The following is a 27,577-nucleotide window of genomic DNA, read 5'->3' as shown; positions in this document are numbered from 1 at the left end:
TGACTTGTACTAGTATTTTCCTACCTTCCAAACTTCTTACGTATTGACTTTAGACAGTCTCTTTATTCAAGGAAAGTTTATGTCGTCTACTCTACATTAGTTGGTTCGGTTATAGGGTGACAATGATAATGTGGTGGTTCAAGATATAGTAGCAAGAATAGTAAAAGTGATGGTGGTGTTGCAGTTTAGTGTAAAGTGGTGATTGGTGGGATGTTGGAGTTGATGAATTTGTGTTTATTTTTGTTGTTCTTTTCACAAACTTTCTTAAACAATTTTTTCCCCTTGTACATTTGCCTTTTTAAGTACATTAAATTTGAAAATGCCTCTTTGAGCCCTCCATTTTTCTCATATGTTCCTTTGTACCTACTTGCATCTAATAAGTCTTTTTTTCTTCTCCAAACCCATATGCACACATAAGCACTAACCCCAAGCAGCAGTTATCCCAAACCCATTTAATAAAAGCTCCAATCAACCACACCACAATTATTATTCTTAGTAGAAACACATTTAAACTTCAAATAACAAAATCAAACTTGTATCTCACATAAAAGTTTCTCATTTATATACAAAAACAATTCCAAAATTTCAATTGAAATTATCCCAAAAATTTTAAAATTCTTCACTTTAGTTGGAATTAGTGCCCACATTGAAGCTGGGCTTTGGGGTAAAATTTTCTTTCAATTTCTTTAACAAAACTTAATGGCACAATTAGGGCAGTAAATGAAGTACGTATTCGTTCATAAATAACATAGATTTGGCTTGATAAAAAACTCGTTCATGCTTGTTTGTTTATGTATAAGCCAAGTTTCAACCTTAGTTTTAGATTTGTTTAATAAACATGCTAAGCCTAGGCAAAAAAACTATCAATGAACAAGCTTGTGAACAATATGGATTGATAAAAAACAAGTCAAGCTTAAACTTGTTTATGGGTTTGGTATAAGCTTGATATGAGCTTGAAAAATAAATCAATTTATTACTAAATCATTAATCAATTTTTAGTGGAGACCTAACCACTTGTCCAAACCAAATGGGTTTGATAATATGTTTAATATGGGCTTAATAATGTATTTGTGTTAGATCTCAAGCTCAAGAGCTTGACATTGAGCTTAAGCACAACTTGACTAATGAATAGAGCCAAACGAAGCTAAGCCCGAGCTTTTCGACTTTTTGATGAGCTCGAGTTTGAACATTGTTTGTAGCCTCATTTTGAGCTCAACCCAAGTTTGAACATTTTACTTTTGTTGTCAAGGGGAGCTCATATATTCTGTACTTAAAAGTTTGATTCATTTCAAAATTTAGGCACAATATTCTTTCAACAACAAATCAATTTAAATTATATACTCCAAATCAAAAGAAAAACCCTTAATATGTTTTGTTGAGCAAAATTTAGGTTATTTTTCCCAATTTTGTTTTGTTTTATGGAGTAGCACGTATAGTTTTTTTTTTCCTTGTATTCAAAATTTTCGACACATGATCTACGTTACTAATTGTTGAGGGCCATTTGTGGAAGCCCAGGCAGACAAAAAAGCCCAATAATGAGGGCTACAAAGAATTGACAAGATAAATAGCAAAAACCCATTAGGCCCAAGCAGCAGGAATAATGGATCACAGGCCCAACAAATAAATAAATGGGTCTTGAAGAGGCAAGCGGGCTCAAAGAAGCCAGGAAAGAAAAAAAAATAGCATCCCATGGGCAGTGTATGAGGTAGAAAAGTGAGAAAGGGCCACCGCAGGCCCAAGGCAATGCAAACTAAGAGAGTAAGGGGTTTATGGCAGGCCCATGAATCCCAAAGATAAGAATAAGGTTATTGGGCCGGGGAAGTCTAATAAAGTTAGTAAAAAGTCCATGAGAGTGTGGAATTAGCAAACGGGTCGAGGAAGCCCAAAGAAAGCAATCGGGCCGTGGATGCCCAAAAGAAAACCCAAAGGGACATAGGAGCCCATGAGTAAAAGCAAAACAGTGCCCATAACAGGCCACTGAGAAAAGGGATGAACGGCTGACCCAAAAGAGGTACAACAAGATTAAGTTATTACGGTAGGAATAACAGTTCAACGTTGTAGGAAATAAAGAAAATCAAGAGTGGGCCAAAGAAATGTAAGGCCCATCATCATACAAAGCACAGCTCCTGAATGGAGCGGGAAACCAAAGAAAGGTCCACATGAAAGGTTAGACACAAACGAAGAATCTCCAGATCACGGCAGACGCATGAGCAGCAGGCAGACTCTTAGACATATCTGAAAGGGAAGCACGCGCAAGGCCCAGGCACCACCAGCTTGTACCTAACCAATATAGGACATGGTGGGGCCATGGGTCAGAGGTAAGAGGTAAGGGGGGTATGGTTTGGTGGTGGGGAAAGGGGAAAAGATCTATTTTGCGCCTCCTACTTAAGCCCTTTTGGGAGGTACGTCTTGCTGGGATGATAGACCACCCAAAAGAGGCAAGTTTGAGGGGGAACCGTTGGGTGCATGCCTTGAGAGTAGAGAGAGAAAGCATTTATACCGTGGCAGGAAAGAAGTGTTACGGTAGATAGAGGAACGAAACAAACTTACCTCTGTCTGGCAAAGGTGAATGTCGCACAGACTTGGTGGTCGGCAAGTACGCCCGGACCAGACAAAGGCGATTAAGGGGCAAAATGGTAAAAGATTGGTTACGGTAGGCACTATAAAAGAGCCATTGTCGTGCCCTGAAACGGAGATCGAAAAACAGAGTATTTTTACGGAGTGAAAAGAAAAACAGAGTAAGAAGAAAAGAAAAATGATAAGAAAGAAAAATAGAGAAGAAAAGAAAGGAAACTAAGGAAAAAAGAGAGTTAAGTTCAATGGGCATATACCAATAGATCGGTTTCCCTCTCTCCCCCTTCAAATCTTGCTTTCTTCCAAAACGTAAACAAGGACTCTTTCCTTTTTGGGCAATAACCATTCAGGTCCGATTCCTTCAAAACCATTAATCCCCATGGCAGGATCTTTTTCCTGGGAGATTATTTGCATTGAGAAGAGGCGTTCTCCCCTCTTTGGCTTTGCTTCGGTAGACTAAGCTTAAAACTTGATTTATACCCATTTGATTAGCTCGTATTATTTTCTTCACTTTCTCTGTGATTGACATTATCATGACTGTAATCAAGTTTTATAAGTAGGAATTACATAGCCATTTGTTTAAATAGTCAAAAATATTCTGTTTTGGTTATTATTATTATATCTACCTGCCGCAACTTGCCTGCAACAGTTCTGCTTGCCGTAAGTTTACTCCTGGCAGACAAGGCATAAGTTTGTGCACAAACTGGCCCAAGTTGAGTTACAGTTGGACCGGCCCCAACTCCCTTACTCAGAAATATTCAGGCCCATCACCGCAGGAGGTAGCCCAGCCCATTACCGCAGGAGACAGTCCAGCCTAATGCACCATACACAAAAAAGGCCCCTACACTAATTGACCAGAGTTACATGAATTTTGTTTGCCATGTCAAGTTTTTTCATCTATCACTTAATGAAAAGGACCTTTTAAGAAGCATTTTAAAAAGTATAGGAACTTGTTTTGAGGAAAAAAAGAAAAAGAGATATAGGAACTTAAATGAAACATTTAAAAGTCTAGCGATTGTTTTGAAAAAAAAAGAGTCAAAGTTTGAGGAGCAAACGTATAATTTAACCAAAAGCAAATATAACATCTATAATCTGTAATATATATATATATATATATATATATATGTGCACTATAACAAAAAATAAAACGTTTGACTTTTGGTTGATTTTTTAATATTGCGCCATGTAAGATTTAGAGACCTCATAATTTTACATGTCATTATTATTGTAGTATATATTTTTATTTAAATTTAGATTATATTACATATTTAAACATTCCATTAGAATATTGCCACATCATATGTTCTTAAAATGGTATAATAGATAGTTCCACATACAAATGATCATAATAAATGCATATTAATAAAATTAATAAATACCATAATTATCAATTTCATATTATGCAAAAAATAAAAAGTAGTGCTCCGCCCACAGTATTTTCACAACACTTTCACAAAAAGTCATAGGTGTTAAGTTATTATTTGTTTTTTGTTTTTTGTTTTTGTTTTTTTTTTGGGATGTGTTAATTATTTGTTCTAATTTAACCACTGGATTAATTTTTTCTCCAACAATAACAACCCTTAACAACCTACCACTTTGTTGTAAAAATATTATGGACATAGTTTTTCTTAAAATTAAAAGAAGAAATCCACTTTAAAAATATCATAATTACATATTAATAAATTATCAAAATATAATAATTACATATTAATAAATATAATAACTATTAAATTTAATATTAGAAAATAAATAAAAGAATATTAATAATTACCATAATTAATTATTTTCATATTTAGACAATAAATAAATAAATAAATAAAAGAGAGAAACTGATTAGTTATAAATTAGGGATGTCATTTGAGTAGGGTGAGGCCGTAGAATGGGATTTTCACCCCGTCTCGCACTGTTTTGTTTTACTCCATCCTCGCCCCGTATGGTGGGGAAAACTACCTTGCCCCATTCCAGCCCCTTGGGGCCTCACGGGACTCACCCGCTCTATAAAACTCTACTTTGTGTTAATCTGTCTCACCTCGCCCCAAAAAAAATGTTTCATTAATATGAATATACAAGAAATTACAATTAAATCTATTACATTAAATCAAACTACTTTTTAGGAGTAATATTGTTATATATCCAAAGTATTTGACAATACAATATCACAATAAAAGCAAAAAGTATTAATGTTCATGCATTTAAATATTTAGTAGCATAAAGTAAGTTTTTAACACTAGTAAAGCAAGGTGGGATGGAGAAGGAGCCAAGCTAAAAAGCCTAAACCCATTCCCACCGTGCCTTGGAGTGCAGGGAAAAAATCTTGCTCCATTTTCACCCCATCACTTTTGCGGTATAAGAAAAACCCACGAGAGGCAAAGTGGAGTGTCGCAAAATTGTCATCCCTAATTATAATAAATAATAAATAAATAAAACCCAAAGCAAGCTCTTATTGATCAATGAAGCCCCATACAAAGTGAGCACCAGCAGAAGTTAGGCTCAAGTCGCCCATCGCACAAAGTTAGGCTTTAGAGTCAGCCCAACTACTACATTCTCACTCCTCCATAAAGTTTGATGGGCCTCTTTTTTAGTCGGATGACTCGGATGTATTTTGGAGCGTTTGGGCTTGAGACGAAAACCCAAGCCTTCGCAATTGGGCCATAGCAAAATCTCCTCCCATTCAAGTCAACGACCAAGATTCGAGCATCAAACTCTCGGCTCATCCCATAACATAGAGACCATTTTTTTTTTTCCTCTTCTGGAGAAACAAGAAACCATATTGAGTAGATTGCACATTTTAGGAACTATATAAGTCTAGAGTCACCAAAAAAAATTCCACAATTACCGAGGTGGCAAATTGCTATTACTGGATTAAAAGAAATTAAGAATTGTAAATAAGAATCAATAAATACTTGCCAACTCAACTATTGTAAAAAATTTTTTTTTTTTGAAAATTACCATATCAATAACATTCCTCTTTAAATAATCTCCTCTGAATCGTGTTCACCAATTGATGCATTTGACAATGATAAGTTTTTATTACAAAATTTGTACAACCAACAGAGACTATAATCTACCCCTCACTGGTCACAAGTCACAACTTAAATATGTACGAAGTTTAAATGTTTGAGACACATTTTAAGAAGCCTTTCTCTTCTCATATATAAAAGAATTTAAATAATCATTAAAAAAAAAACAAAACTGCACCGCATTCGTTAACTATTTCCAACTATATATACTTACATATAAACAGATAAGCAATGTATATCTATAATGGACAAAGAATTACAAAATCTCCTCTTAGAATGAAGACTAACTTTGCATGGGACGTTTCCCATGAGGGTCTAATTCCGGGGCAGCTGAAGTGGTTGCAGTTGCAGTTGTAGATGCAGTTGCAGATACAGTTGTGGATGCAGTTGCAGATGCAGATGCAGTTGCGGTTGCAGTTGCAGTAGAATAGCTCAAATCAAAAGTACGGGAATCAGATTCACCAGAAGTTCCACCAGTGGATGATAGTCCAGGAGGCCTGCGAGATCTCCTATATCGAGATCCGGGTACTCCAGGTCTGGTTGGCTCTTCCAGATTGCCAGGTTTTTTTGATAGCATTACCACCACACGTCGCATGGTGGGTCGTAGTTGAGGATCACCTTGTGTGCATAGCAGCCCTAGTTGAATGCACATTGCTACTTGCTCGGTGGCTGCTGATGATGCCAATGTGGGATCCATGATTTCCATGTGCCTTCCCTTCCTGTAAAGCTTGTATGTCTGTAGAAACAATAAACCACAATAAAGATCAGAAATGAAATTAATAAAAGTAAGCTAAGCCTAGTTTTGATGAAGTGGGAAAAAAAAAAAATTTCTGAATAAGAGTTTTGAATTGTAGAGTGATGTGAACTGAATTTGCTACAATTCCTGTAGTCCATGTCACATTCACAGAGAACTGAGTTTCTTGGTTCGTTAATTTTGACTGAGTTTGCCAAACCTTGCATTACAATAAACCTGATCTATAAGACAAGGAAAGGTTCCGTAATGAGGTTTCTTGATGGTTTTTTTAGTATAAAAAGTCTTCCAAAAGTTTCTTTGTTTAAAGAAAACCATGGACAGATTACACATCATAGTGCACGATGTTTACTAAACTGTAATATAAAAAGCACACCAACTTTGACCAAGGCCCACCAGAGGATTAATAAAATTACTTGGTTTATCATAAATCATAACATTATCAAATTAATTAATCGCTTGGATTATTATCTTACCCAGTCAAGTAGATTTTGTGCGTCAACATTTAAATTGAACGATGAATTCCTCTGGCCACTAATTAGCTCCAAAATAAGAACCCCAAAACTGAATACGTCAGCCTTCACTGATAGATGACCATGCATGACATACTCTGGAGCCATATACCCACTATTTTCACGAATGAGAAATGAAAGAGTTAGAAAAACATTTATCCAAAGCATTTGATTCATACCAGATAATAAATAAATTAGAGTGCTTCATAACATACTTGGTACCAGCCACACGGGTGTTAACATGTGTTTGATCTTCCGGGAAGAGACGGGCCATGCCAAAATCAGCAATCTTAGGGATCCACTTATCGTCGAGTAATATATTGCTTGCCTTGATGTCTCGGTGGATGATGCAATTATGCGAGTCTTCATGAAGGTAAAGCAAGCCCCGAGCAATGCCAGAAATTATGTCAGACCTCTTCTTCCAATCAAGTTCCACTCTTCTATTTGATTCTGTACTTTGACCCAAAACAATCACTATCAATATGGCCATAGAGTACATTGATTTATTATTCAAGCGTTATAGAAAAAAATGTATGACTAACATCTAAATCAATAATTTAAATGTTAATCAACCTAGTGGTTAGAGACATCGGATTTAAAAATTGTTGGTTGTCTTCCACTATAAGCCACCACGATTGTGCTACAGGATTAATCAAGAAAAATGCATAATTCAGGTTTTGGTAGCTTAGAACAGACAAATTCATAATAAACGGTCAGTCAAGGTCTGAAGAGCTGTCTCCTTCACCACGTTTAGGAAATGTGACATAAAGATACTTTAAACATGAAAGAAGGCAAATTTTATTTTCTCACATCCACCTTCCCCACCCCCCCAACCCCCCACCCCCCACACGCACCAAAAAAAATCTAAAAGGTGGAAACAAGAAAAATGAAGATATTGACTAATTTTTAAAAAAGAATTAAAGGATTTTGACAACCACAAATAAAAAGGGGGCATAGGAAAGCTATAACAGAGCTTCAATAACTAACATAACTCCATACATACTACTTGAACCTATTCAAGTTAGCTTGCTCATCCACTCTAATGATTTTTGCTCTATGAAAACAACCATTGTTCCATGATGAAATATCTTTTCCATCAATAAAATCATATACCCCACATTTTACACTATTGCAACTATTCATAATCTTCACAATATAATTAATTCCTTTATGGCTTGTTTGGATAAAAGTATATGGAAAGAAGGATTTGGATTTCAATCTTTAGTTTAACTGACTTGAATAAAGTATGAAATGATTCATTTTTTCCTATTGATGAAATTTATGAAGGGGTTTGTGCTTTATTTATATGTGAATTTGAATGATTAGGTGCAAGATATTATTTCAAATCCATAATATCACAAGTGTTTTTTTAACAAAATCTGTCCAAACTATTCAGCCAATACTCTTGTGAAATGCATAAAAAATTTGATGATTTTTTTTGCAAACTCAGCAGCTGCAATTCTGACTAATATAGTGCAAACTACAAATAGTAAAGACTAAAACAAAGGAAAAAAAAAATTGAGATGTTAATTATGCATGGCTAGCAAAGATACTCAAAATATTTTCATTTTGTTACTGTACTAATACTATAGCAGTTGTATTACTATAAACTTGGAACCTAACTATACAGCAATTTTCTGTGTTTCATTCAATTGCTAAATAGTAAATTCCAATCTGTTAGTAAATGAGAGTAAGAGGGGGTTGGGGGAGGGGGGAGGAATGTTAAGACAGAAAAGCAGTAGAGAGTAACAGAGAACTTACTAAATAGAAGCTTGTCAAGGCTCTCATGAGCGACATACTCATAAACAAGTAGCTTCTCCACCCCATGGACACAATACCCCAACAAATTCACAACATTTCGATGCTGGACACGTGCCAACAACTTAGCCTCATTCATGAACTCTTTCTTCCCTTGGTTCGAGCTGTGTGAGAGTTTCTTCACTGCAATCTCTCTCCCATCCTCCAACTTCCCCTGAAGACAAAAATGTGACAGAACTTAGAAGAAATTTCAATGCCCTTTTAGGTTACCAAGATACCAATTAAACTCTCTCCCTTAGGGAGTAAAGACTAGTCACCACATTCAAGCTAGGTGAATCATCATCATCTGGAATGCAAACGTGTATTCACCGGTGAAGTTGAAACAAATGCTGGAGCAAATTTAAGAACTTAAGTTATAGAAACACTTTTGTGAGGTTAGTGACTTCAAATTTATATGCAATAATATATAGATGAACATGTTATTAGTGATTGCATTTTCTCTTCTAAATTGTTAGTATGATCTTTCTGTTACCATTATTAATAAGTAAAAATCTCATTCTTCCATAGCTTAGTTACAAGAAAAAAAAGAGAAACATAAAGTCGATGAAGTCCTACAAATTATTAATTCGAGTAGCATCATTGTACCAACTCAATATAATGCGAAGAGATTATAGAAAATATGGCATTTTCGTCATTTTTAATTCTTTTTACATTTCAAAACGTAAAAAACAATGCTAAAGTCAGAAACTAAAAAAAAAAAACCTTGACGGCTGAAGCATTTTCTAACATATATGAAATTACTTTTGATATATAAATGTTTCCTATAACAAAAACATTAACAGAAAAAGAAAATTAGTACCAGGCCAAACAACCCCAGCAAGAATAGTAAATCTACTACTTTCTCAGAAACCAAACAAAGTTTTAAACTTTCTGGGAAACCCAATTGAGAGAGGGATCTTAATCTTACCTTGAAAACAGGTCCAAAGCCACCTTCACCGAGCTTGTGAGTTATGTGAAAATCTTTAGTAGCAGCAACTAAGGTCTCAAAGGCAAATAGCTTCTGTTCTTGTTGAGCTATCTTCTCCAAGTCTTCTTCATTGCTTGCCTCTAATCAAACCCAAAAATAAAAAAAAATCATGGTCAGCAACAATCACAAAACAATAAGCAAAAAAAAAAAATACGAAATGGGTTTTGCTTGTTACGTTTGCTTGAACCGAATTTGAAATGCTTAAACATATTTTGAACGAAATTTTTCGACTTGCTCATTGCTTTCTCTGGCTCCCAAAACTAGGCCATGAAAAAAGAAGAAGACTTTTCTTCTTCTTCTTCTTTTAATTTTAAAAAAATTATTTTTCGTTATATATAGAATTTTGTTTTCGAGGTGGAATTGATTTCTGGGATTTCGAGAATTCGTAGGAAACGTTGTCCTGGGTGTGGAAGATAATATGAAAGTTTTTATATTTTTGATGATAGCCAATTATTTGTTTTCTCTGAGTTTCTGTGTGTGTTTTTTTTGTGTATTTGTATTTGTATGGGAACAGATAGACGAGTTTCATCTAGTCTGAACAAATCAAAGCGAAAATGAGAGCGTGTTGACTTGAGGACCACCCCTTCTTGACTTGTTGGCAGGAGCCAATATTGTATATTTGTATGAATATGAATAAGATTATGAACTACTACTTTCTTTTTTTCTTTACTTGTGTAAATATTAACGAAAAATTAAATGTCAAACCAAATTGTTAAGCGACCTTTGCCATTTTTCAATAATATGCCAACTAACCCTCATGCCAATTGCTTTTTCTAATTAAAAAAAAATATCATTACTAATAGTCATAGAATTAACAGCTACTAGTTCAATTGGCTTAATTAATAAAGTCAATTATTATAGAATGAACAAGCGAATCAAGATACTAATCGATTTTATAAGGATTGAATTCTAATTTTTTTTTTATTCAATCATCAGATATTTTGGTGTAGATGAAAATTGAACCTAAATCTCTTTATTTATTCATTAAAAATTTTATTAGTTGAGCTAATGTAATATATGAAAATACCATAAAGAAAATGGGTGATATACATTTGTAGATTTATTTAAAGTAAACAGGATTTATGAGAAGAAAAAGAGAAAACAAAGACAACTTGGAGTTTGAGTAAATAATCACTAGTCATTAGTCTAGACAAAAAACCAAAAAAAGTCGTAATCTTTACTGCAGCATCCGTGGATGCACTTGGCTGTCAATAAATATTGAGTTATAAAAGACTGAAGGGGTGCGCCTGCCCATCTGCCCATCCATAAATGACCGCCAAGCACCAGTAGTCAAAATTTCGATCATCATCCAACGTTTTTTATTTTTATTTTTATTTATTTATTTATAATTTTGAGAATTAATTACTCTTCAATGTAAATACACTTTCGGATGTCCATATTTCTATAATATGATGATTAAAGTATTGGAAATGTTAGGATGTCACGTTTGGAATTGACAAGGGATATAATAAAATTTTGAGAAATATAAAATTTAAGTTTGACTTATTTTCCATTAAAAAAAAGAAGAAAGATTGAATTCCATAAGAATGTAATGTAAAACTAATACTTTACCTTTCCAATCTTAACATGTCACATTATTTTTTTACATATTTAAAAATAAGCACAACCACACTCAGTCAATTTTAATACCTATATATAAATTTGACCAAATTAGAGCATTTCCAGCAGATTAGACAAATTTTTATACTGTTTGGAGAATGAACAGTGACTTTTACCTTTTAGCTACCCACTTTTTCAAATACACTTTCCAATAGATTTTCTACCTCATTTAAATATTATTTATTCATTCATTATTTATTCTTTTTTTAACAACTACACATCTTTCAACATTTTTTTATTCAATACCTTATTATTATAATAGAAAAAAATATTTGAAGAATGAACAGTAGCCCATCAGACTTGATGAGCTATTGTTCATAAGCCAAAAAAAATTTCAGGTATAGAGAGTATTTTGGAGACCTATTTTGTGGGTTTACTCTCTACAATAGAGATGATTTTGTATTTAGAGAGCCTATTGGAGATGCTTTTAGGAGTTTATTGAAATGTTATTAGGTGTGGTAGGATATATTGAATTTTCAGTAAAATGTCGATGTGACAATCTCTTATTAGATAGTATAAAACATGAGTTTTACACCACATCCTTATTGAATTCGGACGAAAAAAAAAAGGTTGCATTATTTTCCACCCCCACTTCAAAATACCTATAAAGAAGAGAAATTTGAAATATCTTAATGGTGTGTTTGGATGATAAGATTTTGGTATTAGGAAATAACTTGTTTGTGAAGTTTAAAAAGGTCAAGGATTTGGATTTGACAAATTCACTAAGAATTTTAAACCTTTAAAATGCTTGGATTTGAAATAACTTCTAAAATTAATCTTTTAATTTAAAATCTAAATTCAAGTTACGCAACTTCTATATTTTAATTGTGTTTGGTACAATGGAAAGAAAAGAAAGAGGAAGAAAAGAAGATAGATAAGGTTATTTGATGTATCAAATAGAAAATTAGAAATTGATATGAATATACTCTACACTCTACAGTGGATACTTCACCTAATTAGCTCGGCAAGACAACATCGAATTGGCAAAGCAATGTGACACATCCTCGGCCTGCCTACTTGACTGTATTATTTAACCAACTAGTAATCACGATCTCCACATATTGCACCAATAATGATGCGAAATAAAATAATATACCAATTGTAGCCAGACTCTTTCAAATTTTTTTTTGGATATTAAACTCTTTCAATTGATAACAATAGAGGAACGTTCTCAATCTATTATTGGAGGTTAGCCATAACACCATACAAGCGACTAAAATACGCTGGATGTTAGACATAATAGAATAGACCAAAGGCTAACCTTAAATAATTAAGAAACTCAATTACAAAAGAAGGGATCAGAAAATGAAGCTCAACCTACTCGGCTGAGTGAGTCAAGGTGCATTAAGGACTCAGTGAATGTGAGTTCTTCATGTTCTTCTTTAGGGGTTCAGGTGATTGTCTAGTAGTACTAGTCATGACATCCTTTATTTTTATTTTTTAATTTTATAAACCCATGGTTTTAAAAATTGACCATGATTCTTAGTTTAACTTTTTTTTTGACTGGTTTTGGGACATTTTACCGGACTGGATTGATACCTGATTCCCAGTTAAACAAGCCGATTTGGTCTGGTTTTTAAAACCTGGTTTTTAAAACCATGTATAAAACGACATTTTTTTATGATGTCTCATGTTTGTGTTTGAATCTCACCTTCTAATCCTCCTCATTATATATTTATCTTAAAAATACTCATGTTCTTCTTTAATCTTTAATATGTAACATGATCTATTGTAGTTTTCCTTTCTTTTTTAATTCATAAATTAACACTATTAAAATAATTAATTTTCAACGAAACACCATTACAAAATTACAACACTTTTTTTTTAATAAATTGAATATGAAACTGTATTATTGACTTCAAGAATATAACAGAAGGTTCATTACGTATTTCTATTTTAAATTATTTCAATAATTGATTCTAAAAAATAAAAAACTTTCAATAATTGACGTGAACATCATTCCGTTTATTTGTTTATTACTCCAACATACAATATTTCTAAAACATTACTACTTTTTTCTAAATAAATTATATTTTAATTTATTTTCAGTAAATAAACATATAAGTAATTAAAAAAAAAAAAAAAAAAAACTGCACCACCAAATACGGATAAGCTCAAACTTTAGAAGTGAGAAATAAAGCAAGATCATCCACGGCAGCACGGAACATTGACTTTTGGATCTGTGTACTAATGGTCCAATGCCTTTATCAGATTAGAAATTTGGGCAGTGAATTTAATTTTTTATTTGGTTTACTTGGAAAAAAGTCGGACCTGTTTTCTGCTACTAATAACCTTTGAAATCACCCAAGAAGTCAGAACTCTTTTGCCTGCGTGTTCTGATTGTTTCGCCAAAAGTTACAACATATGCGTGAAAGGTGGGGGGGAAAATTGATATCAGTGTGAATGCATTTTGGAAACTTCCTTTTCTTAATGAACAGACAAGCTCGAGTTAAGAAAGTTGTTCTTCTTCCTTTATTATTTTATAATTTTATATTGAGAAATATTAATGGATGCTGAATTTAGGAAATATTTTTAAAGATTTTTTTTTTTGGAAAAAAAGCAATATATATATATTTTACAATTTTTTTATATATTTTTCATAAATATTATTTATTTTTTTAAAAAAAGGTCAATTATTAAATGTTTTAAGAACACTCATTATTTAATACCATCCTTGATGACGTTGAGAATTGTCACCAATAAGTCACACCGTACTCGCGAGTCAACGAACCTGCACAACAAGAACAAACGAAAGAAAAACCCTTAGAGAGCACCGGTGTGGCGCCGGCCAAAAGCCCTCCGAAGGTCAAGTCAGAATTCGTCCCTTGAGTTATTTTGAGGCGTTTGAGAGGGTCAAATCATCTTACCTTGATTTGCGTGAATATTACTCCTTTTTATAGTGGTAGAGAGTTGCTTTTCTTCTTAACCTCCAGATCTTTCCAATGTGGGACTTTGATACAATTTCCCTTATTGGATCTTAGGGCTTTTCTAGGCAAATAGAGATTTCGGATCATGGACCCTTACCATGTCTGTGCGATGGGCCTTCAGAGCGCGTGGGCCCATCTTTACAAAGGCCAAACAGTGCCCATCCGTCAGGCCCATTAAGATAAGCCCATCAGACTAAATTTTACTATCTTCAGTTGCCCCCTTCACTCCAATGGTCCGTCTGCTTTTAGGTCAAAGGACCAATGGGGTGACGATTCTAATGTATGGGCGTGACGGGTATTTTGATGACGGAGTGGGATTCGCGAAACAGAAGGTTGAAAATGTTTGACGGATCCAACCGTCAGATAGGACGACGGTTTCATATGGATTTAACCGTCAGACATGATGACGGGTATCTTGCCATTTCAGACGGTTTAATCGAGTCGACGGTTACAAACTGCTGATGCGAGCAGACAGGTTGTCAGCATTTATTAGCATGCCACGTGTCAATCTCTGAATGGCCGTTGTATAGGATCGAAGCGTCGCTTCGTCTTCCGTGCATCTCCTATATATATGAGGCGTCTCAATCTCTCATTTTCGCATTTCCAAACAGAAAACGTCTGTCGGAGAGAACCGTCAACCTTGTCAGAGCAATCCGTCGAGTACCGGTAACCACCAATTACCACAACCGTCACCCGTTCTGCGCCAGGTGTGGTAAGTATTTACTTCAATTTCTTAAAGTTACATTTTCGTCCAAGCATTGTTGTTAGGCTTACTATACCCGTCAATGTTTTTAAACCCGTCAAGTCTTAGGTTTCATCATTAATTGTAGGAAATGTCTAGTGCGTCAAGTAACCAATCGGTGGTTCGTGACGTGACGGAATACGAGAGTGTATACCCGTCCGGTCATAAAGACCAAGATAGTCCAGGCGAAGATAGGAGTCCGTCTGCATCCTCTTCGTCCTCAACAAGTGAGGATGTGGAGATAATTGGAATAGGGGGTCCTGCTGACGACGGGAATAAAGCACCGGAGTCCGTTGTGGGTGCTGATGGACTAAGGCAGTTCATCATGTTACCAGAGTGGACAGTGCATAGGTTCACGTCCGTCATCCGGGAGAGACACTTCAGTACCTTTAGAACCAATTTTCAGATACCAGATTACATTCCAATCCGTCTCCCCTACGTGTCGGAGAAATGTTATTATGACGGGGTAGAGGGCGTTGGAGTGTACGAGCAGGTGTTGAAGGCTAGACTTCGGTTCCCGCTCTCTACACTCCATAGAGAACTCTTACATTACCTGGGACTGTCCGTCACCCAGATCTCTCCGAACGCCTGGAGGGTCTTCATAGCAATGGAGATTCTTTATGGTGCATGGTCAGACGGAGAAAGGAGATTGACGGTCCGTGAATTTCTTCACTGTTACCGTCCAGATGAGATTGACAGATCAAGGGGGTTGTACCGTTTTGCTAGTCGAAGTCCCCTGTTGAAGATTATCTTTGAGACCCCAGACTCAAATAGAGACTGGAAGAGTCGCTACTTCTTCCTGGAGGGTGACAGATGGATGAACCGTCCAGGAGAGACGGAGTACATGCCCGTCGATACAACTTGGGGAATAATAAACCAAATACGTATACACCCGTCTTACTTGTCCTTTTTTACATATCCGTACACTTTTATGTGCGTATTTTGACCGTCTGTCTTTGCAGGTAGACAGCGTCCGCAGATTAGCCTCGAGGAATTTAGTTTCCTTGAAGAGATTTGCAGAAAAACTAGGCCGGAGGAAAGGACCTGGGCTAAGTTAGTGAATCCAAAGACAATACACTGGTATTGTGACGGTCCAGAACCCACCCGTGAGGCCATTGCATACGACGAAAGAATACACAAACGTGAGTCCGTCTACTTTTACCCTTGAAATTTAAATTTTATTTTTGAGAAAATATCATCATCCGTCCTGTATTGCAGAAATGGACGACGCCAAGAGAAGGGCAATGATAAAATCTCTAGCCGTCGAGCAAAAGAAGACGGGTGAGATCGTTGTTCCCAGTGTGCCGGGGTCATCGGGTAAGAGGAAGCAGCCACCCAAGTCCGACCGTCCACTCAAGCAGCCAAAGGTGTCAATGGAGCCCGTGGTGGGCTTGATGGCTGAGGGCCCTAAGGCCGTCACCCAAGTTAAACAAGGGGCCGGTAAGGGCCTAATGCATGCTCCACCCGTCAGCGAGGAGAAGCCCCCTCCCCTTCTCCGTGAGGACTCGAAGTTCGCTTTGGAGAAACTTACGTCCATACTTTCTGCAGAGGACTATGAGGATCTTGGGAATCACTCGACGGAGGTGATGGGGGAGACGGGGTTATTTGCCGTCGGACAGGTAACTTTCCTTATCCTTCAGTTTATGTCCGTCCACTCCCTAGTTTCATTTTTGACACTTCTAATTTTGTCTATTTCAGTCCTTGGTTATGATGAAGGGCTTGATGGACCGCTGCCTCAACCGTGAAGCGGCTCTGGAACGGGTACGGTCAAAACTTGGGCAGACGGAAGAGGAGCTTGGCCAGCTGCACAAGTGGAAGGCCACGATGGAGCAGAAGTTTGAACTCTCTGAGAAGACGAGAGAAGAACTTGAACAGAGGACGGAGGAGGCTGGGAAGGCCTTGAAGGTTAGAGCAGACGAGGTGAAGGATCTGAAGAAAAAACTCCGTCATGCAAGGGATGACGCCGTCAGCGAATATCGCAACTCCGAGTCTTTGTTGAAGGAGCTGGCAGGATCGTTCCTTCAAGGCTTCGACGATTCGCTCCGTCAGGTGAAGAAGGCCTACCCAGATCTGGACTTGTCCATGATAACACTAACTGATCAAGGTCAGACGTCTGCTCTACCCGCCGCCTCCGAAAATACGGAGGATCTCTTTGGAGAAGAGGCAGCTCAGGGTGACGGAGAGTCCGCTATGCCGAATGAGGTCGCTGTTGTCGACCCCAATAAAGCAGAGTGAACCATATAATTGTTGATGAGGATCCGTCTCCCTTTTTATGTATTGTTAATAACTTGTAGACGGTTTCGTTGAAGTTTCATTTGTACTGAACAATGCTTTTCATTAATTGTCTTTTCGTGATCTGTATCCGTTAAGGATTTTCTCCGTCTATTTTTATTTTGAATTTTAATTTTTATGTTGATCCGTCCACTTATAAGCTAAACTATTGAAGCTAACTTATATCGTCATGTTGTCCGTCCACCTTGTGGGCGTTTTAGAGCCGTCTGCTTTGTGTATGTTCGTAATTTATTCACCGTTTTTGCTATGCCGTCCATTTTACAAACACGTAGTATTACTAAACGTTTTGTTGGTCCGTCCGCTTTTCGGACATGTAGAATTATTCACCGTTTTAGGTGCGTAAATATCTCTAATTTTAATTACGGTGATCCGTTCGCTTTGAGACTGATACCGTCTAAATTATGGACTTGTATAATTATCACCGTCTTGGTGATCCGTCCACTTTATGGACATGTAGAATTATTCAACGTTTTGGGTGATCCGTCCACTTTGAGGGGTTCACCGTCCAATTTGTGGAATTGTGTAACTACTCACCGTTTTGGTGGTCCGTCCACTTTATGGACGTGGAATTATTCACCGCTTTAGGTGATCCGTCCACTCTGTGGACTCAACACCGTCCAATTTGTGGACTTGTATAACTACTCACCGTTTTGGTGATCCGTCCACTTTATGGATAATTTTATTCGCCGTTTTGGTTACCCGTCCACATTATGGCGCATATACCGTCCACTTTACGGACTTGTAGAATTTACTCACCGTTTTGGGTGATCCGTCCAATTTATGGACTTTTAGAATTTCTCACCGTTTTGGGTGATCCGTCCACTTTTGGACTTGTACTGTTCTCACCGTTTTGGTGATCCGTCCACTTTGTGGACATGTAGAATTCTCACCGTTTTGGTGATCCGTCCACTTTTGGACTTGTATTACTCTCACCGTTTTGGTGATCCGTCCACTTTGTGGATATGTAGAATTCTCACCGTTTTGGTGATCCGTCCACTTTTGGACTTGTATTACTCTCACCGTTTTGGTGATCCGTCCAATTTTTGGACTTTAAACTAGCATTCGTTAAGTTCGGGGACAATTGTAGTGACATCAAAGTAGAAGAAGATTATAATGGTATCTAATTGCGTAAAGGAAAAGTGCCTGCCCCCTTGGGCTTAAAAAAGGCACGACAGGATTGTAGCAAGAGAAACACATGTTAAAGAAAAAACTTATAAATAGTTAATAAAAAGCCAAATGGAAAATTGGTTGCCGTTCGCCGTGTTACTATCACTGGTAGTATTTCCTCAAATGCTCCGCATTCCATGGATGCGGTAGCTTCTCCCCCTCCGTAGTCTCCAAGTGGTATGTTCCTTTCCTTTTCCATGCCGTGACTCGGTAAGGTCCTTCCCAGTTGGGGCCGAGCTTTCCCTGTGTAGGGTCTCTAGCTGCACCCATGACCCTCCTGAGTACGAGGTCTCCTACTTGGAAGTCTCTGTGTCGGACCCGGGAGTTGTAATGTCTGGCCATGCGTTCCTGGTATCTTGCGATCCTTTGCTCCGCTGCCGACCTTACCTCATCTATCAGGTCCAGCTGTAGCCTCATTGATTCGTCGTTCCTGCCTTCGTCATGGTTGTGAACCCTGTAACTTGTGAGGCCAACTTCTGCGGGGATGACCGCCTCATTCCCGTATGTCAGTCGAAATGGCGTCTCACCTGTCGGAGTCCTCGCCGTTGTCCTGTACGCCCACAGTATGCTCGGTAATTCTTCGGGCCATATTCCCTTTGCCCCCTCGAGCCGAGTCTTGATAATCTTTAGCAGGGATCGGTTCGTGACTTCAACCTGGCCATTGGCCTGAGGATGGGCGGGTGATGAGTAGTGGTTTTTTATTCCCAGCTGTGTGCAAAAATCCCGGAAGTGGCTGTTGTCGAACTGCCTCCCGTTATCCGAGACAAGGACTCTAGGAATACCAAACCTGCATACGATGGACCGCCAAACAAAACTTCTAACGTTCTTTTCTGTAATGGTGGCCAAGGCTTCCGCTTCTACCCATTTTGTGAAGTAGTCAATACCCACTACCAAGAACTTGAGCTGCCTTACCGCAGTTGGGAAGGGTCCCATGATATCCAGTCCCCATTGTGCGAACGGCCATGGAGCCGTCATAGGGGTCAGTTCCTCAGCTGGCTGTCCGATAACATTGCTGAACCTCTGGCATTTGTCGCAGCTCTTAACGTACGACTCGGCATCCTTCTGCATGGTTGGCCAGTAATACCCAGCTCGTACCAGTTTGTGCACCAACGACCGCGACCCAGAGTGATTCCCGCATATCCCTTCGTGCACTTCCCTCATTACGTAGTCTGCCTCTTCAACCCCGAGGCATCTTAGATAAGGGCGGGAGAATCCTCTCTTGTAAAGAACGTCTTTTATCAGGACGAATCTCGCCGCTTGGACTTTCAGCTTCCTCGCTGCCTCCTTCTCTTGTGGCAGTAACCCGTCCTTCAGGTATGAAGCTATCTGGGTGGTCCAGTTTCTTTCGGAGCATATCTCCTGCATATTGTCGGGGTCTATTAGTGGAAAGAGTTGAACGAAGGAAAGTACATTACCCGGTGTCATCACATGTTCTGCTGAGGCGGCTTTGGCTAGCCGGTCGGCGAGCTCATTTTCTCCCCTGGGGATTTGGACGACCGTCGCTTTTAGTCCGTTGACTCTCGTTCTCACTTGATCAAGATATCTCTTCAACCTTTCCCCCTTGCATTCGTAGTCTCCGTTTACTTGATTGGTCACGACCTGAGAGTCGCAATGGACGGTCACACTTTCAGCTCCGGCGGCTTTGGCTAGGTCGAGTCCTGCCGCCACCGCTTCGTATTCTGCTTCGTTGTTGGTAATGGGGAAGTCGAGACGGACCATACATTCGATCTTGTCCCCTTCGGGCGACAGCAACACTATGCCGGCCCCTCCAATTCGCCAATTGGATGACCCGTCGGTGAAGATGCTCCACTTGAGTGGTTCTTCTGCCCCCTTGTCCTCGTCACGCGTAAACTCCGCTATGAAGTCGGCTACGGCTTGTCCTTTAATGGCCACACGCGGACGGTACTTGATATCAAACTCACTCAATTCTATTGCCCACAGTGTCAGTCGACCTGCGGCTTCAGGATTACTCAGTGCCCTTCGCAAGGGCTTGTCGGTCATTACGTTCACGGTGTGGGCTTGAAAGTAATGTTTGAGCTTGCGAGCAGCCGTTATCAATGCGAAAGCGAGTTTCTCCATAGGTTGGTATCTTTCTTCGGCGCCGCGGAGCGCCCGGCTGGTGTAGTATACAGGTTTCTGTGCATTATCTTCTTCTCTAATCAAAGCAGCGCTGACGGCGACAGAGGAGACAGCCAAGTAGAGGAAAAGTTCTTCGCCAGGTTGCGAGGGACTCAATAGGGGTGGTGAGGATAGGTATGCCTTTAGTTCCTCGAACGCTCGCTGACACTCGTCCGTCCACTCGAATGATTTCTTTAATGTGCGGAAAAAGGGCAGGCACTTGTCCGTGGCTCTCGACACGAATCTATTTAACGCCGCTACCTTGCCGTTAAGGCTTTGTATCTCCTTCACATTTCGCGGGGGGTGCCATTTCTAGTATGGCTCGGATTTTGTCCGGGTTAGCCTCAATCCCTCTCTGGGATACCATGAAGCCTAGGAATTTGCCTGCCGTTACGCCGAATGCGCATTTTCCCGGATTAAGTTTCATGTTGTAGGATCGTAGCGTACCGAACGTCTCCTTAAGATCTTCGAGGTGGTCTTCCTCCTTCTGGCTCTTCACCAGCATGTCGTCGACATAGACTTGAACATTCCTCCCGATCTGCTTCGCGAACATCTTGTTCATTAGCCTTTGGTATGTTGCCCCCGCATTCTTCAGGCCGAATGGCATTACTTTGTAGCAGAATAGTCCTTGGCTGGTTACGAACGAAGTCTTTTCCTGATCGGCCTCGAGCATGCGGATCTGATTATAACCCGAGAAAGCGTCCATGAAGCTTAATAATTGGTGTTGAGCCGTCGAGTCTACTAGGACGTCGACTCTTGGAAGGGGATAGCTATCTTTAGGGCACGCTTTGTTAAGATCCGTGAAATCCACGCACATACGCCACTTACCGCTCGCTTTCTTTACCATTACCACATTCGCCAGCCAATCGGGATAGTAGACTTCCCTGATAAAGCTTGCCTCTTGGAGTTTGCGGACTTCCTCCGCTATTGCTTGGTCTCGTTCCGTTGCGAACACTCTCTTCTTTTGTCGGACGGGTGGAAATGAGGGTAATACATTCAATTTGTGTACCATGACGGAGGGATCGATTCCCGGCATATCGTCATGGCTCCAGGCGAACACATCCTTATTGCTCCTCAGAAAAGCTACGAGCTCTTGACGGATTGCGGGTTTGGCAAGCGTTCCGATCTTGGTTGTTCTGTCCGGATTGGAACTGTCAAGAGTTATCTCCTCCAGCTTCTCTGTTGGTTCCGCCACCGTTCGGTGCTCTTCTATGTTCAAGGCCTGGATTTGGTCTTGCATCTCCATCATAGCGACGTAGCATTCTCGTGCGGCAACTTGGCTTCCGCGTAGCTCTCCTACCCCATACTCCGTTGGGAACCTGATCATTAGGGCGTAAGTTGATGTTGCCGCCTTCCACGAGTTGAGCGTAGGTCGTCCAAGGATAGCATTGTAGGCGGACGAGCAATCGACCACCAAGAATGTCACGTTCCTGGTGATGTGTTGGGGGTAATCTCCTACTGTCACCCGTAACGTTACCGAACCCAGAGGGAATACCTTACTCCCCCCGAAACCAACGAGCGGGGCGTCTGTCGGTATTAGCAGATCCCTGTCAATCCTCATCTGCTGGAATGCCGGATAGTACAATATGTCGGCCGAGCTGCCGTTGTCGATCAACACTCGGTGCACGTTGTAGTCTCCTGTCCGCACGCTGACGACGAGGGCATCGTCGTGTGGATGGTGTAGGCGCCGTGCATCCTCTTCCGTGAACCCAACAATAGGTTCTTCTCCGTTTGCTATCCTTGGCACTCTGCTCGTCAACTGGACATTCTGTACCATCCGAAGGTATGTTTTGCGAGCCTTCTTTGACGATCCGGCCGCAGCAGTCCCTCCGACTATCATTCTTATGTCTCCAATTGGGGGTCTTGGTCGCTCGTTTTCTCGGCGGAGGTGTTGTTCTTGTGGGGGTTGATCCGTTCTCCCCTTGTTGACGAACTTCTGCAGCTTCCCTTGTCGGATAAGTGCTTCGATTTGCTGCTTCAAGTCGTAGCAATCGGCCGTGTCGTGGCCGTGGTCACGATGAAAGCGGCAATATTTGTCTCTGGACCTTTTGCTGGGGTCACTCTTCAGCTTTCCTGGGAACGTCAGGGACCCTTCGTCCTTAATCTGCATTAGGACTTGGTCAATTGGCGCGTTTAGCGGGGTGAAATTTGCGAACCTTCCGCTCATTGGTTTTGGACGTCTGTCCTCCCTTCGGTCTCCCATCCTTCCTTTCTTCCGCCCCTGGTCCTGTCGGGAATCCTCCGGTCTATCTCTTTTCTTGGGTCTATCTTCTCGCGATAGTAGTGCGTCTTCAGCGTTCATATATTTGGTGGCCCTGTAAAGGACCTCCGACATGGTCTTGGGGTCGTTTTTGTATAGGGAGAACAAAAACTTACCCCCCTTCAGCCCGTTTGTGAATGCTGCTACCAATATCTTGTCGTCGGCTTCGTCGATCGAGAGTGCTTCTTTGTTGAAGCGTGATATGTAGGCCCTTAACGTCTCCTCTTCCCGTTGCTTGATATTCATTAAACAAGCCGTGGATTTCTTATACCGATGTCCTCCGATGAAATGCGTAGTAAATTGAGCGCTTAGCTCCTTGAAGGTGCTGATGGAGTTGGGTGCTATCCGGCTGAACCAAATCCTTGCTGCGCCCTTCAGGGTTGTAGGAAAGGCCCTGCACATGATCGCGTCTGCCACTCCCTGAAGGTGCATCAGGGTCTTGAAGGTCTCTAAGTGATCTAGAGGGTCCTTGACTCCGTCGTAGCTATCCATACTTGGCATACGGAACTTACTTGGCAGGGGGAAGGAGTTGACGGCTGCCGTGAATGGCGAGTCAGTCCGGTTGACAAGGTCGTCAAGATCACTTGACACTCGCCCCTTGAGAGCGCTCATCATCACATCCATCTGCTCCTTCATCGCCTGCATCTCCGCGATGATGGATTGTGGAGCAGTGTCCGTCGGGGAAGGGATGCTTACGTCCCGTCGTACTGGTTTGCTCGGGGCGTTACTCCCCTGTGGTCCGTCCTGATTTCTCCTTTCGGCGCTGTTCCCCTCTTGATCCGCTCCTTGGTTATTGACCGCGGCATTCTTTTGGTTCAGCTGCTCTTGTAGGTCGTGGTTTTGCTTGGTGAGGCGCTCCACGGCTGCGGCGAGCGTCCTGACCTGTCTCTCAAGGGCCGTCGTAGGGGCTTCTTCCTGAACGTCATTCGTGGTTGCCATTGAGCGAGTGAGTACCATGTAACTCTTTTGTCTGGGAATCTAGGGAGTACTATACGTCTCTGTTTCCCACAGACGGCGCCAACTGATGACGTTGAGAATTGTCACCAATAAGTCACACCGTACTCGCGAGTCAACGAACCTGCACAACAAGAACAAACGGAAGAAAAACCCTTAGAGAGCACCGGTGTGGCGCCGGCCAAAAGCCCTCCGAAGGTCAAGTCAGAATTCGTCCCTTGAGTTATTTTGAGGCGTTTGAGAGGGTCAAATCATCTTACCTTGATTTGCGTGAATATTACTCCTTTTTATAGTGGTAGAGAGTTGCTTTTCTTCTTAACCTCCAGATCTTTCCAATGTGGGACTTTGATACAATTTCCCTTATTGGATCTTAGGGCTTTTCTAGGCAAATAGAGATTTCGGATCATGGGCCCTTACCATGTCTGTGCGATGGGCCTTCAGAGCGCGTGGGCCCATCTTTACAAAGGTCCAAACAGTGCCCATCCGTCAGGCCCATTAAGATAAGCCCATCAGACTAAATTTTACTATCTTCAATCCTCATTACATGTACTTCGCGCGTGAGATAAGACTTTGTATTTTTTATTTTTTGGGTTTACACTTTTTACTCGTGATTGTTTTATTTTATTTTTTATTTTAAAAATAAGTTGTATTAGGATTTGACTATTAATATGAGAGAGAAATGTGAAAGCGGAAAAAAAAATAGTTTAATGATAAAAAAATGGTAGTATAAATATAAAGTAAGAAATTTAAACTCTAAAATTTTTAATTATAAACATTAGTAGTTAGTTAAATTATAGGATTCTTAGCAATAATCTGGGCAATACTTCCGTACTCGGTACTTCCATGTAATAATGACTCACATCCCATTCGCACGCAAATTTGATTGTTTTCTTTGACTTGAGATTTTGCGATGTTCTCCAAGAATCAACTTCGTCACCTGAAAAAAAACAAAAACTTAAACTTCGTCACCTAACAATTGCCCTCAATCCCAAGGCAAGCTGAGCACCCATTGTGAGTTGATAGTTACAAACCTGTCATCCACTGTATTGTGATAGTAAATCACAATTTTTGCATTATTTTGAAAATTTAGTGCCAAATTAGGATATGATTATTTTGTTAAAATTGAATTTTTTTTTTGTTGAAAATAAAGTAGATAAAGGTAAAAATTAATTGAAATAGTACAATAAAACTCATAAATAATATCAAAAAGTGCAATGAGATCTATAAATAATAACAAAAATAAACTAATTAGTAAAAATAAACTGACTTTTTAAGTTTAATCCAAACACACACTAATACATGTGATGAAAGAGCCATTGGTGTGCAATTAATGTTTTGCACTTGATAGTGACAATACATGTGGGTGAGACCCATTTAGTCAAGCAAAATTATAAGATTATTTTCATAATTCGAAAACAAAGAAAGATCTCATAATTTTCCACAACTCTAACTCAACTTCTTGCGTTATTAGTTATCGAAACCAAACATTTGAAATGAATGTCGGCCCCTAGAGAAGTTAGTTATGACTCTAACCAAACATGGCCTCATTATCTTAAAAACACACCAATGAAGTTCGTAGAATAATTTGAGAAATATAAATATATGAACCGGGGTGAAATTGGATTCGAAGCTATTAATACGCATGAATGCACAAAAAGTTGACCCAAAATGTTTGGGCTTGGTCTGTTTTGGGGCTTGGGGGGATGGACTTCAACAATGGATTAACTTGAGCGTAGTGTACAGGTTAGCCATGTGAAGGCTCCTAGTAGATAGGAAAGGCAACATGATGGCTAAAAATTAGGAATCATTTTAGAGCCCAGAATAAATTGGGCTCCATAGTCCATACATCAATTGAGGTAAGAGAACTTAAAGGTTGTATGCTTTCAAAAAATTTGTTGAGTTTATCCTAAAAGCAAAGCCTTTTCATAAGCATTAGAGGGGTTTTGGTTGACACTACATCGATGTCACTCTGATAAACGTGATTCATTGCAGATGTTCATAATTCACATTATTTGTACAATCAACTATGTAGTTAATTTAGAACAAAGTTTTCAAACATCAACATAATCGACAATTTACCTATGCTAACTAATACAAGTTCCACTTTCCAAAGATAATTTTTGCTGTCTTTCTATTGTAATAGCATTAAATCAAATTCTTCTATATGAATAATAATGTTTCCGAAATAAAGAATTAATAATAATGTTATTGAGATTCAAGTGATAATCCATCGATGATGACATTTTTTTATGGTGCTTCATGTCTGTGGTTCAAATCCCATCTCTCCTATTATTTATCTAACAAAAAAATATTAGTGTAAAAAGACAGAAATTGTTAGCGATTATAAATAAAGGCACTATTAATTTCATTGTAAAATACTTTCCAATGTAAATTTTTTTTTGAGGAAAATGTTTTCTTTTCCGGTGTTTCGGTTGTATTCCTTAAGATATTAAAAAAAAAAAAAAAAACATATGAGCACAAATCCAACTAGATCTACCCACAAAACTATTTTGTCGGCACAAATCTAGCTAGGTCCGCACACAAGATGATTGGATTAGTGCAAACCTAACCAAATCTACCCACAAAACCATCAAATTGCTACTGATTTGAACCAATCATGAACCCTGCAACCCCATTGCATTGATTTCGAACGAATGCTGCTTCGCCTCCCAACTCACCACCAACAACCATTGCTTGCCTCATGCCATCGCATCGACATCCTTGTGCCCCAATACTGACATCCGAGAGAGAGAGAGAGAGAGAGAGAGAGAGAGAGAGAGAGAGAGAGAGAGAGAGAGAGAGAGGTATGCATGGGTTGGGTTGAGGGGATTTTTTGACCCAACTCACCATGGTGGGTCAAAAAAATTCAACCCAACCCAACCCATGTTGAATCCATGGGTTGGACAATTTTTTTTATTACTATTATTATTAAATTGAGCAAAAAAAATATATCACATTTGTCACTTGACTTGATAAACAAAATATATATTAATATATAAACTGATATTCCAACTTAGTTGTAAACAAAATATGTTTAAGTATCCAACTGAGTTGATAAACAAAATATAAATGAACTAGTATCCTAATTCACTTATAAACAAAATATACATGAGTTCCTAACTCAGTTATAAACAAAATATATCTAATTTTTTTATTATTAATTATATAATATATTTAAATATATATTAAAAGAACTAATAGGATTTTATAGTATATATAATAGTAGGAACTGAGGAAGTGCTCTACAGTTGGTTTTTTTTTTTTTTTTTTTTTTTTAAATTTATTAAATATATAATATATTTTAAACATATATTAAAATATGGTGGGTCGGGTTTGGCGGGGTATGTAATTTATTGACCCAAAACTAACCCAACCCAACCCACCAAGCCCTAAAAAACCGACCCAACCCGACGCGTCGGGTCGGGTTTGGTAGGTTTTTTATACGCCCCTAGAGAGAGAGATTGAGGTGGGGGGGGGGGAGTTGATATTACATTTTACAACTTATACATACAAGTTTTCCAATTAACAAAAAATGTTTTGAGGTTCAACTAAGGTTTTACAATGAAACAAATATTGAAAATTGCTGAAAATGTTTTTTGAAAAACATTTAACAACAAAATAAATGGAGTTTAAGTTGGGTTGCATCATAAGTTACATCATTATAGCATTAAAAAAATTCTTGAATATCAACAAATAAGTTTTTACATATTTTTAGGCCTCGAAGTTAAACCAAGTGCGCTGTAGCCGTCTAAACTCTAAACTCTAAAGCATAGATACTAAAAACCCTATAGAACAAATCTCCCTATCCCATTATATATCTATTTAAAAAAAAAAAAAAAAAAAAAAAAAAAAAAA

General features: G+C 38.9%; 2 protein-coding genes across 3 annotated transcripts; one reads left to right on the top strand and one right to left on the bottom strand.

Annotated features, from left to right (window-relative positions):
* Positions 1 to 5,578: 5,578 nt before the first annotated feature.
* Positions 5,579 to 10,198, bottom strand: LOC115982940 (cysteine-rich receptor-like protein kinase 10). The gene is made up of 6 exons (XM_031105704.1): positions 9,818 to 10,198; positions 9,583 to 9,722; positions 8,619 to 8,829; positions 7,073 to 7,307; positions 6,822 to 6,972; positions 5,579 to 6,330 (listed from the first exon to the last, which is right to left on the bottom strand). Exons 1-6 carry the CDS (start codon positions 9,879 to 9,881, stop codon positions 5,878 to 5,880), a joined length of 1,254 nt encoding a protein of 417 aa, XP_030961564.1. The 5' UTR covers positions 9,882 to 10,198; the 3' UTR covers positions 5,579 to 5,877.
* A 4,232-nt stretch (positions 10,199 to 14,430) lies between these two features.
* Positions 14,431 to 17,251, top strand: LOC115979788. 2 transcript variants are annotated; one of them, XM_031101846.1, is made up of 4 exons: positions 14,431 to 14,901; positions 15,894 to 16,073; positions 16,150 to 16,550; positions 16,630 to 17,251. In XM_031101846.1, the coding sequence occupies exons 3-4, from the start codon at positions 16,152 to 16,154 to the stop codon at positions 17,164 to 17,166; spliced, it is 936 nt and encodes a 311-aa protein (XP_030957706.1). In that variant the 5' UTR covers positions 14,431 to 14,901; positions 15,894 to 16,073; positions 16,150 to 16,151; the 3' UTR covers positions 17,167 to 17,251. The 2 variants fall into 2 exon arrangements, with proteins under 2 accessions (XP_030957706.1, XP_030957705.1); XM_031101845.1 differs by lacking the exon at positions 14,431 to 14,901 and having other exon boundaries at positions 15,456 to 16,073.
* The last annotated feature ends 10,326 nt before the right edge of the window (positions 17,252 to 27,577 follow it).

The sequence above is a fragment of the Quercus lobata genome, chromosome 3, assembly GCF_001633185.2.
Source record: "Quercus lobata isolate SW786 chromosome 3, ValleyOak3.0 Primary Assembly, whole genome shotgun sequence".
Classification (NCBI taxonomy): Eukaryota; Viridiplantae; Streptophyta; class Magnoliopsida; order Fagales; family Fagaceae; genus Quercus; species Quercus lobata.
The sequence above is the reverse complement of the archived record's forward strand: the minus strand, read 5'-3'. Positions and strand labels throughout refer to the sequence as shown.